The sequence below is a fragment of the Punica granatum genome, chromosome 1, assembly GCF_007655135.1.
Source record: "Punica granatum isolate Tunisia-2019 chromosome 1, ASM765513v2, whole genome shotgun sequence".
NCBI lineage: Eukaryota > Viridiplantae > Streptophyta > Magnoliopsida > Myrtales > Lythraceae > Punica > Punica granatum.
The window spans coordinates 612,076-624,280 of NC_045127.1; the positions used below are offsets into that span (position 1 = coordinate 612,076).

At 40.5% G+C, this 12,205-nt stretch overlaps 2 protein-coding genes across 6 annotated transcripts; one reads left to right on the forward strand and one right to left on the reverse strand.

Moving 5' to 3' along the window:
• The first annotated feature begins 1,263 nt into the window (after nucleotides 1–1,263).
• LOC116199841 (SART-1 family protein DOT2) lies at nucleotides 1,264–6,300 on the forward strand. The gene is made up of 12 exons (XM_031530395.1): nucleotides 1,264–2,128; nucleotides 2,435–2,576; nucleotides 2,668–2,710; nucleotides 2,854–2,967; nucleotides 3,064–3,160; nucleotides 3,274–3,340; nucleotides 3,423–3,482; nucleotides 3,564–4,179; nucleotides 4,323–4,684; nucleotides 5,051–5,271; nucleotides 5,603–5,684; nucleotides 5,885–6,300. Exons 1-12 carry the CDS (start codon nucleotides 1,458–1,460, stop codon nucleotides 5,960–5,962), a joined length of 2,553 nt encoding a protein of 850 aa, XP_031386255.1. The 5' UTR covers nucleotides 1,264–1,457; the 3' UTR covers nucleotides 5,963–6,300.
• Nucleotides 6,301–7,112: 812 nt separating this feature from the next.
• On the reverse strand, nucleotides 7,113–9,511 carry LOC116199850 (F-box/LRR-repeat protein 14). Of its 5 annotated transcripts, none has more exons than XM_031530415.1 (2): nucleotides 9,360–9,511; nucleotides 7,113–8,762 (listed from the first exon to the last, which is right to left on the reverse strand). In XM_031530415.1, exon 2 carries the CDS (start codon nucleotides 8,706–8,708, stop codon nucleotides 7,305–7,307), a length of 1,404 nt encoding a protein of 467 aa, XP_031386275.1. In that variant the 5' UTR covers nucleotides 8,709–8,762; nucleotides 9,360–9,511; the 3' UTR covers nucleotides 7,113–7,304. The 5 variants fall into 5 exon arrangements, with proteins under 5 accessions (XP_031386275.1, XP_031386292.1, XP_031386300.1 ...); XM_031530432.1 differs by having other exon boundaries at nucleotides 7,113–8,784; nucleotides 9,360–9,470; XM_031530440.1 differs by lacking the exon at nucleotides 9,360–9,511 and adding an exon at nucleotides 9,156–9,353.
• Nucleotides 9,512–12,205: the final 2,694 nt, after the last annotated feature.

Here is a 12,205-nt window from a genome sequence, read left to right on the forward strand (position 1 = left end):
AAGGCTTGTACATCCATAACAAATCTCGCCGGAAGGAATCGTTCTGGCTGCACCTTGAAGGCCGCTTTCAAATATCTGTGGACAACCTTCCACCGCGAGCAGCCTCAACTTGCCTGACCTCACGAGCAGTTTCAGCCCGTCGTCAGTTACCCCGAGACATTTCCTCAACCTCAAATCTTGCAATCGGCAAATATGTGCCACGAGCTGCCTAACCTCGTCACTTATCTCTTGGCACCGGACCAACTCCAGAGTTTCGAGGGAATTAGAGGAACATAGAGCTTCTTCCTTTCTTCCATACTCTCATTTAAGCATCGGAGCCCTTTTGCAAGTTGTTCATGTGGTGTTCGTGGAAGCTCGAGTCCCGTGGTCTACACGTGATCAAGACCGGATTATTTTGGACTCTAACAACTTACAAACCCTTCTGCCATGCCACACTCCTAAATGAACTTGTTAGGATCTCGATTTTCGGACCTTGATCATGTGCTAAAATGGGTAGAACGGGAGAAGAATATCGATTCCCTTTATTCGATATTTAAATGAGAGAGTGTACAGGAAAGTAAAAAGAATTGAACTTAAGATTTACGGTACCTGGAGAGGTATTTATTAGAGTCCCTAAATATTGGTATCGAATATCGTAATCTGTATAGAATATTTAATAACAAATAATAAATAGATATACTTGCTATATATATGGTTAGAGATAACAAATAATATATCGTAGATAAGATATATATATCAGTAGAATATTCGTGAGATAATATCAAAAATCTTTGGAGATATAGATAAGAAAATATACAGGATTTAGTTACCTAATTTAGAGTATTAATGTGAATCCAAGACCGTAAGTCGGACCTAATAAATCGGGCCAATTTTCCGGTCCCTAACATAACTAAAGCTGATAAATATTATCTTATCCTGAATATAGTAATTTCCATTTCAGTCTCGCCATGCCACACTCCTAAATGAGAACTGATAGTCATAAATGTCTATCCTGTATACAGTTTCGATTTATTATCTTTTCTAAGTTTTTCTGCATACAGCAGTATATATATATATATATGCATGTGTGCCTTGGAAGGAATTAATTCGAAGTCCTCCGATACCTAAGAAAATGAACTTGCAGCCCAGACTGTCGGCCCGAAAGTAGGCCCATTATATCGTGATCCTTTATTTATTGGGCTTTCGGCCCATAATGATCCTTTCACTCTCTTTCCCTTTCCGGCTAGGCGGCTATTCCTCTTTTCTCTTCACTGCTCATTCATTCATTCATATAAACGAACAGAGAAGCCTCTTACATGACTCCTTCTTCGGTCGTTCTTCATCCGTCAGCTGAGCTTAGGGCACAGATTTCTATTGCGTCGGAGCTCAGTGAGTGCCTGGTCAGAATTACGTGTGCAATTGCTTTCTACAGTTGACATCTACCTCGCGCGGGGAAGTCCTAGGGTTTGTGGCCTACCATGGATGAGGAGAGGTTCGACTCGAGAGCTGAGGGGTGCGAACCGATGGAAATACATGACGATTTCGAAGACAATGGGGATGACAGGTCCAAGGAATCGAGCAGGCATCGCAGAGGGGATCGCAGCCGGAGGGATGAGAAGGATCAGCGGAGTAAGGAACGGGACAGGGAGTTGAAGGATGATAGAGTTTCGAGCAGAGATAGGAGGAAGGAGGACAGGGACGAGCGGGATAAGGACAGGAGGAAGGATCAGAGGGAAGACAGGGACAAGCATCGGGATAAGGAGCGGGAGCGCGAGAGGGAGAGAGATAGAGATCGAAAGGACAGGGCGAAGGAGAGGGACCGGGAGATTGATAAGGAGAATGATCATCGAAGCCGTGATAAGGAGAGAGGGAAGGAGGATAGGAGTAAAGAGAAAGGTGGCAGGGAGAAGGACAGGGACAGAGAGAGGGACAGAGTGAAGGAGAAGGAGAGAGAGCATCATAGAGAGAGAGATGGGGACAAGGAGAAGGATAAGGAGAGGGTGAGCAAGAAAGGGGATGAAGCGCATCATCATGATGATAGAGTGAAGTTAGACCGTGAGCAAGATGGCAATGTTGCTGGGCACGAGCAGAACTCCCCCTCGGATGGAGCAAGAATGTCTACATCTGTGATTGAGGCGCGCATACTTAAGTAAGTGAAAGCTATTTCTCCTTGCTATTCTGTGATAATTTATAAGCTACACTGTGTAGGAAAACCCAGTTTTTCAATCTGTTTGCTTTTACGTCTTTGTGCGATCACTTCTTCCGGGCATATGCTTACTTCTAGTAGGGTGTGACGAGATGAAAGATTTATGATGTGTGTAGTACACCTCGGCATTTACTTTTGAATTTGCAATATGCAATCAATAGCTTCTGAGGCTCGCCAAGTCTCGGCAGTGCTCACATTTGATGTGATTTTTGACATGCCAACATTTGACATTAAACATCTTTCCCTCAGGGCAAAAGAAGAAAGGGTAAAGCAAAACTCTGAAGGTGTTTCCGAAGTAATGGATTGGGTTGGTAGGAGCCGGAAGCTTGAGGAGAAAAGAAATGCAGAAAAAGAGAAGGCTGCACAACTTGCAAAACTATTTGAGGAACAGGTGAGATTGTATCTGTTGTCACTGTTAAAATTGCTCTCCGCTTTACCTCTACTGTGTAGTGCTGACTGTTCTTTCCTGTAAAAATTCACAGGACAATATTGAAGAAGATGAGGGGGAGGATCGCCAGACATCTCGTAAGATTTCTCCAATCTTGTAGGAAGTATCCAATCATGTAATTTTTTACTTATTTTTTATCATATAGCTAGATTAAAAAAAAGGGGGTTAAAGACTATCAAATTGATAAATTCTTACTCCCATTTTGAACACCTTTTGACAGATCATTTAGCGGGTGTCAAAGTACTTCATGGCCTTGATAAGGTTATTGAAGGTGGTGCTGTGGTTCTGACATTGAAAGATCAAAGCATACTTGCCGATGGGGACATCAATGAAGGTGAATATCATTGGATTACATTATTTACTTTATGTGCCTTTTTGGCCAGTTGAAGGTTCATGGTCTGACATTTTTCGTTTTCAAACTGATGTACAGAGGTTGATATGCTGGAGAATGTCGAAATCGGAGAGCAAAAACGGAGGGATGAGGCTTACAAAGCTTCTAAGAAGAAAACCGGTGTCTATGATGATAAGTAAGAAAAACAATTGTTTGGCCTGGGACATACAGTCTTCCAGAACACAATTCATGATTTTGAATTGAATTGAAATGCTTTGAAATCTAATTATTGGTTATGATGAATTACAGATTCAGTGATGATCCAGCATCAGAGAAGAAGATACTTCCACAGTATGATGAACCCGTTAAGGATGAGGTAAACTTCTGGTTAGAGATTATCCTTTGCTGAGGATGACAAAATTTAGCTAGCTGTAGTTTCTTACTTTATCGTTTTGCAGGGGGTTACTCTTGATGCAAGGGGACGCTTGACTAGTGAAGCTGAGAAGAAACTGGAAGAGGTAATAACTTTTTGTAAATTTTATGATTGATCAGATTTTGGGATAGTGATGCTTATTTGATTCTTTCATTCAAAATTTCAGCTCAGAAGAAGGCTGGAAGGTGCTTCAACAAGCAGCCACTCTGAGAATCTCACCTCAACTTCGAGGGTGTCATTGGATTACTACACTCAAGAAGAAATGGTACAATTCAAAAAGCCCAAGAAAAAGAAATCATTGAGGAAGAAAGAGAAGTTGGATTTAGATGCCCTTGAAGCGGAAGCAATTTCTTCTGGGTTGGGTGCTACGGATCTTGGATCTCGTAATGATGCACGGAGGCAGGCTATCAGAGGACAGCAAGAGAGATTGGAGGCTGAAAGGAGAAATAATGCATATCAAGCAGCTTATGCGAAAGCAGAGGAGGCATCTAAACTATTGCGGCTGGAGCAAAATCTTCCTGTCAAAAAGGAGGACGAAGATGATGCAATTTTGGATGATGATGAAGATTTTTACCAGTCTTTGGAAAGAGCAAGAAAATTAGCTTTGAAGAAGCAAAAAGAAGAGGAAGTTTCTGGTCCTAAAGCGATTGCATTCCTTGCTACTACCACTCCCAGCACCCAGACAGCTGAAAATCAAAATCAAGCTGCAGCAGAAGCGGAGGAGAACAGAGTTGTCATTACTGAGATGGAAGAGTTTGTTTGGGGTCTCCAGCTTAATGAAGGTAATGTTTAATTTGAGAGACTGCATGATATTGCCTGTGCATGTATTGTTGCATCTGGTGGCTTTATCTATTTTACTTTCTCAAATGCTTTGCTAGCTCGTATATTATTTCAACTTCTATTAACTTTATGCTTGCTTCACCAGAATCTCGTAAGCCTGATAGTGAAGATGTCTTCATGGACGAAGATGAAGTACCGGTTGCATCTGATAACGAACAGAAGGATGAGGCTGGTGGACCGACAGAAGTTAATGAAACTAGAAATGATGACAGCTCCTTTGATGAGGACAAGGAGGAGATAGCTCCAGACGAAACAATTCATGAAGCAGCTGTAGGGAAAGGTTTGTCTGGGGCACTGAAGCTTCTAAAGGAGCGGGGGACACTCAAAGAAACCATTGAGTGGGGTGGTAGGAACATGGACAAGAAAAAGAGTAAGCTCGTTGGCATCATAGATGATGAAGGAACTAAAGAGATCCGAATTGAGAGAAGAGATGAATTTGGCCGAATTGTGAGTTATTCTCAAACTCTATAAGCTTCCCAATCTAGTTGTTCTTTATTTTTCCTAGTTGATAGAATATTCTTTTGTTTATTATACATCAAGACCAACGCATATTCTAGATTGAGGTTAGTCAATTGGTAGTTTCCAAATTATTGAAAAAAAAAATGCTACATGTAAAGTTATATCTTGCCTTAGGAATTGGTCGTTGTGCTCACATGGTCAGGCTAGTAAAATTGTTTTGCTAAGCCCTATGGACATCCCTTAGGGTGCTGAGGAAGGACTAATGAGTTATAAGCAGGCCACACTTCACCATGTTTTCCTTCCAAATAGTGAAACCATCTAGTTACTTGAAGCTTCTCTTGTTTGTATCTGCAGCTAACCCCTAAAGAAGCATTCCGTTCGCTGTCACATACGTTCCATGGCAAAGGGCCTGGAAAGAGGAAGCAAGAGAAACGTATGAAGCAATACCAGGAAGAGTTGAAGTTGAAGCAGATGAAAAATGCAGACACTCCATCTCTGTCTGCCGAGAGGATGCGAGAGGCTCAGGTCCAGATGAAGACACCTTATCTGGTGCTCAGTGGACATGTGAAGCCTGGGTAAGCCACTTATCTTTGCTTTTTTATTCTATATAAATAAATTTTATCTGTTGTTTCATGTTAAATTGAACTTGTGTGAGTCGTGGTAGATTGGGGAAGAGAGACAATTGTTGCAAAAATGTCAAATCTGAATTCGTATGAACTTGTACATTGAGGAAAAATAGGTTATATCTACTTTCATCAATGGGTACTGAAGTCTCAATAGGAAATCCATCACAATGGGTTGGAGCACCTACCCTTAAAAGCAATAAAAGAGTTGCAGCACCTACTTTCTTTGTATGGATCGAATTGCTTTGCATGCCTTAATCTCATATTTGATGTATTTTTGCAGTCAAAACAGTGATCCAAGAAGTGCTTTTGCCACGATCGAGAAAGATACAGGGAGCTTGACACCCATGCTTGGTGATAGAAAGGTCAGCATCTTCTCTTTTCTTTCGACTTTTTGTCTCTAAATTGAACAGGCCTTAGATTGCATCAAAAAAAAGAACAAGCCTTAGAAAGGTGGCTGATGATTAGCTTTGTATGGTTCTAACTTAGGACAGATTAGATATTTCTATTTCAGCATCCAGCTCTGCTCTAATAGAATCTTTTCTCATTTTGGCAAATCTTATAGGTTGAGCATTTCCTGGGGATCAAGCGCAAGCCCGACTCTTCCGAGAATATGGGACCACCAAAGAAGCCGAAAACATGATAACTTTCTTTGGGAAATTTCCTGAAATTGACTCTGCCGAGATTGTGGCTGCTCGCTTCAACTGCTGCAACATCATAATCGAAGACCATTTCAACATTTGTGGGAAGAATTATGCTCTGAATTGAAATCCTCAAGTGGCCCCCAGCGGAAGGGCAAATCTTCTGAAAGAGTGAAATACTCTTTGCTACCAAAAAAAAAAGAAGAAAAAAGAAAAGTAATACGCTTTGCCATATTGACATCACGTACAAATAATTGCCCCCTTTTTATTTGTTGAATCCCTGGATATTTTTCCGTATATATGGCAAGCATATCTTGGCTTCAGTGAGCCGACAAACCAATCGATTGAGAATGATATTTGTGAATCAACGGCTGCTTTTCTGCTACCAAGAGACTTGTTAGCAGCAAACAAGGATCTACATTGATAACCATATGGAATCCACACTTCACATGCATTATATGTATTAACACGCTTAATTCAACATAGTGATACATAGCGGTGTGCACGGATACCGGATATATTCAGAAGTGGTTGGAACATATTCGTTAGGGTAGGGTCTGGGTAGCTCGTAGTGAAAAGAGGGTAGGGTCCGAGTATTAAAATTAAAAACCGGTGAAAACAGATTTCGATTTCTGTTCCGGTTCTTGCATATGGGGTATTTAGAATCGGAACCGGAACTGGTATCTGGACCAAATAATAATTTTTCTAGTTATATTCAGATATATTTTCCCTTTTACTTTACCTTATTCTCCTCTCAGTCTCTCTCTTCTCTTGATGGAAGCTTCGTATTCCTTATCATCAACAGCTTTGTTTTGACGATGATAGGTGTATCCTTGATGAAACCTAATCGTATTATAGATGTTTAATTTTGTAGATAAATTGATGAAACATATTACTCTTTGTTGTAGATATATTGTGGATTAAATCTAAATTTATATCGACATTCTATTATGCGTAATTATTAATTTTGGATGAGACATTTTCGATTTTATTTAACGAGATAAAATTATTTACAGGTTCCAACATGGTACCCGAAACCTGTGGGATAATACAAGTTTCGGGTAGGTTCCAGTTCCATGACTCAATAAAATAGGGTTCGGTTCCAAAATTTTGAAACATGTTCCTTACAAGGTAGGGTACAGGTATTGTGAAAAAAAGTAGGATTTCGAAACCGAACACCCCTAGTGATACATACAAATATATTCTAGTAATGATTTTGGAGCACTGACAAAAGTAAATGCAAGATCAATCTGATGAGCCGAAAATAGTGTCAAATAAATGGGAACAATAGGTCCACCGACAAAAAAAAAAGGGAACAATAGAGCATGTGAATAGCACAGAAGATTAGTACATCCATGACAAATCTTGCCGGAAGGAAATCGATCTGGCTGCACTTTGAAGGCCCCTTTCAGATATCTGTGGACAATCCTCCACCGAGAGCAGCCTCAACTTGCCTGACCCCACGAGCGGTTTCAGCCCGTCATCAGTTACCCCGAGACATTTCCTCAACCTCAAATCTTGCAATCGGCAAAATTGTGCCACAAGCTGCATACCCTCGTCACTTATCTCCTGGCACCGGACCAACTCCAGAGTTTCCAGGGAATTAGAGGAACATAAAGCTTCCATCCCTTCATCGTTGAAAGAGTCCACATGGTCAAGCACAAGGACCCGTATAGGGCACATCCGGACTAGTCTGAGTATCCCGTTGAGGGTGAATGAAGAGAAGGAAGGGAACTCCCCATCCGAGAATGATATTCTGACCTCCTCAAGCAACTGACAGTTCTCGGCCACGGCCTTTAGGCTCTCATCGGTTAACCTTAATGGATTGTTCATAAGAAGCGGGAGGGAATAGTCTGATGGGACCCTAAGCGACAGAGAGCGGAGCTTACTGGAAACACAAGCTAATCCGATAATGTCACTATCCCGAACCCCAAAACACATGTCCAAGTGAACCTTCTCCAAGTTTCTGCATTTACCAAGAACCGTGGCAAGACCTCTCCCGGGATTGATAACACAATTAACCAGACTTAGCTCGAGCAAGCTCTCACAAGGGATCCGCTGTGTTTGCCACTGATCCACAGTCAACCGATCATAAACCTTCATGTACCGATAATTTGGGTCCACCTCGAACTGGAGCCGTTTGATCGTCCTCCAACCCCTGCCTAACTTAATCAAATCGCCCTCCCCAATTGCACGGCAGTTCTTGATCAAAAGGTCCTCTAGAGTTCCAAGCCTGCCAAAGTACTCGAGCCACTCTGCGCTGCACACATTTATACAACGGACGAGGTGCAGAGTCTTGAGATTCTTGCATCCCACAGCAAGAGTCAGTATTCCACAGCCCGTGATTCGCGGGCTGAAATTCAACTTTAAGGACGACAGCCTGGAGCAAGACGCTAAGTGCCTAAGACCTGCATCGGTAATGTACGCGCAGTAACTTAAGGTGAGATCGGTCAAGTAAGGGCAGTAACTGGAGAGGATGAGCAGCCCTTGATCATCCAATTGCTTTCCCAGTTTGGACATCCAACCCGAATAAGTAATCTCTACCCTAGATAGGTTGGGAAAGCGGAGGCAGAGAGACATCAAGCCCTCGTTGGCAGGGTCTAACCCACACCCGACCCGAAGAGAACGCCTGTGGTCGTTATCGAGCTCATAAAGGCGCTTACAGGATAAAGAAGCCGAGTTTCGATCTACATTCTTCCTTATCCTGCCCAAGATCTCCCACACTAATGGATCGGGTAAGTCCTCCATCGGGAACCAATTGCATCAGCCACTTCGCAATTCGAGAGACGCAGCAACAAGAACCTGAAAGAATCGGAGCATGGAGCTTTTCATTTCAGACAGGGGCATGCACAAAAGCAGGAGACAGAGCCAGAATCAGAAAGTGTCCAAAACAAGAACAAGCTGAGAAAATTCATATCACAAAACAACTGTGGATAGACATAAACTTTAAGATCAGCAGAAGTCCCCAACCCCCCCTTCCCCTTTTTTTTGGGGGGAGAAAGGATAATAATAACTTAAAGATAAAAAAAATCAGAACATCCCATGTACGACTAACTAAAAAATCAATAAGCTTAACGATTGAATCACTCACTTCCCCCCACAGCAAAATAAAAAAAAATAAAAAAATAAAAGAAAAAACGTAAAACTTTTTCACATGTAAACTCACAAATTTGTTTCTCATCTCTGTTCTGTTACCAAGATGGGTGGAGAGACGATATCAAGCATGCATCATCAATCATGGAGAATCTGATCTTTAATCAGGTTTCTTCGATCTTCCTCGTCCATATTATATCCCCAGGAAATGGATAATGGGAATGGAGAGAAACAACAGAGACAGAAAGAAGATAAAAAGCCTGGAATCATACAACATGTCTCGTGAGTTAAAAAAAGTCTTTGTACCTGGGACTGGTAGGGAACGGAGGAGAATTCGATGGTGTTCGAGGAAGATCAAGAAAAAAAAAAACTCTTCCATCTAATCTAAGGAACAAAACTCTGAAATAAAATAAATTGGCAACTGGATTCATTGGATCTCGAAACGGGACCCGGCCGGTTGTATGTATCGTTATCATGGGCCTACCAAGGAAAATATCTATATCTCTAAATAGATATCCAACAGCCCAAATTCCTGAGTTATTATGGGTGGCCCAGCCCGCTGGTGGGACCGGACCACTTCATCATTCATTAGAAACATCAATTTGTAGTATCCGATGTATGTAATAATGTAGAATGACCAACGTACATATGCGCCTGTGCCAGCCAGATGGAAATTAAGAAGAGTAAAAAAAAAAAAAAAAAGGACAACAGTCTGTGACACACAAAAATAAATAAATAAAGGAGAACATTCCCTTCATGGGCCGGAGTCCATGTCATTCAGTTTGGTCTGTGGACCACAATTAGGCCCAGAGTCCATCCAAATTGCCTGATGTTGCATTACGTCCTGGGCCAGAATTGGGCCATTCGTTTTGGTCTCCGGTCCAAAATTAGGCCCATGTCAACCAATTAGCCAAGATAGATTGTGCCCAAAGTGAAACGGGACAGACCATGCAAATTGCAAGTCAAGTGTCTGCGTACAGAAACGGTGAGAGGACAGCAGATGTGGCAGTTGATCCCTTTCTCATTCTCAACATCCCATCCCAAAACATAAGAAAATCCAATTTTAAAATCCTTTGTGTGCTCAAACGAAAGCAGAGGATTCAACATGGGATCCATCCAACCGTTCAGTTCCGCACCATAAAATAAAATCCTATGCGCTCACGCTAGCTACCGTTCGACATTGGGGCGATCTATTAAGGTAGAGAGTGTCATTCCTCTATTATTAAATTTGCAATCTGGAAGTCATCTTGCCATTTCTCGGATTCGAATGAACGTGGAGGGATTCCAGTCTCTCCCGGGAGGAATCATCTTTCTTCGAAGCGCCTCATAATTTTACAGTCTCGGTTACAATTTATCTGTGTTTGTTGGTCGTGTTTCATGCATGTTACTTACACGAGCCATAACAATTATGAAATATCAAATAGAATCAAGATCCATTCTTTTCATCTTTCAAATTCTAGAGCCATGGTTTATTGTCCATGCTCGGCCTCGTAGCCCATACTACTACAATATGAACTCCAATGATATGGACCTGAGAGTACTCAATGTCATCCACCTCTCTTGTTGTACCATGCCAACAATATTTACCATTTTAGTCAGCAGTCTGAATAATTCCTCCTCCAAACTATTTTAACACCAGACAGCTTCGAAAAACCCAGAGAAAAACAGAGATGCTGTTTAAGTTTTTCTGTTTATAGGAGAACAAAAAAAAAACACTAAACTAAATGACAAGAGAAGCAAAATTCCAAATCAACCGTCAACAGAAATAATAAGGTCGGGAGTTGCGGTTGGAAACTTTCCTCCAGAACGCAGACACAACAAGTACACGTAGTTTCTAGGGGTCTCCATTTGCTTGCATGTGATTTCAGGTTGAAAGAGCAGTTTGGTTTGCAGACGTCGTGGCCCGATGTACGAATGATCAGCCTTTCCCTTTTCTTGCCTTGACACATTTGCAACATATTTTATATATATATATATATATATGTATATATGTATATATATGTTCGTATGGCATTGGCAGGGAAATTCTCACTTTTTTTTTTATCAGATCCGATCTAGTTTAACTTGTTATACAGTCTTGCGATCTCCATGGTGGAAGAGTTTTTAAAATGTTCATGTCTATTAGGATCTCGATTTTCGGATCTTAATCACGTGTAGATCACGAGTCTCGAGTGACATGCAAAAAGGGAAAGAACGGGAGGGAATTTTGATTTCTCTCTCCGATACTTAAATGAGACTATATTGAAAAAAGATAGAAGAATTGAATTTAGGATTTAGAAATACCTAGAGAGTTATTTATAGGAGTCCCGAGATATCTGCATCATGATATCGTAATCCGTGCATAATATTTAATAACAAATAACAAGTAAATATACTTGTCATATATATTGTTAGAGATATAATAATATCTTATATGATATATTAACAGAAAATTCTACAGATAATATGATAAATATTATAAGATATAGATAAGGAAATATACTCAACATGATTTACTTACTAAATCTAGAGTATCAATGTGGGCCCAGGATAGTAAGTCGGACCGAACTGATCGGACCAATTTTCTGGTCCCTAGCAATATCTATGATTAGTTCTTGATTTACTCTTCGTCCAATATAAATTAGTCTAATTTATTTATTTTAGTTTGTCTAATTAAGGAAGAATCTATCTAGTACATAAGTATATGGGAACCTCACTGATAGTGAAAATATGACACCTTATCGCGGGGTCAAAGATTTCATTATAATCGGTTCGACGTACTCCATGGTTCTTCTAGACCAAAAACAAGAGATCAATCAGTTTCCTGGGAAACACAATCCATGTATATATATATATATATACACACACACACACGTATATATTTTTATCATGATAACTCAGAGGCATTCTCAACTCATGATCGAGACTAATTCTTAATTCACGATTTAATTCTGACTAAGATACTTCCATTATGTGTCAAATTTTTGCACTACATGCGAAGTTCACCCATATGGAGTTGTTTTTAATTTTGTGGATACTAAACTAAATTAAACTCAACTCAATTCTAAAACTAAACACAAAGTATAATTTGCTTGTTTGATTTTCTAAATTTTCGTGTCCATTGATTAATCATTATTTATTATAAAGAAAAGAAAATAAGAATATAATTATAA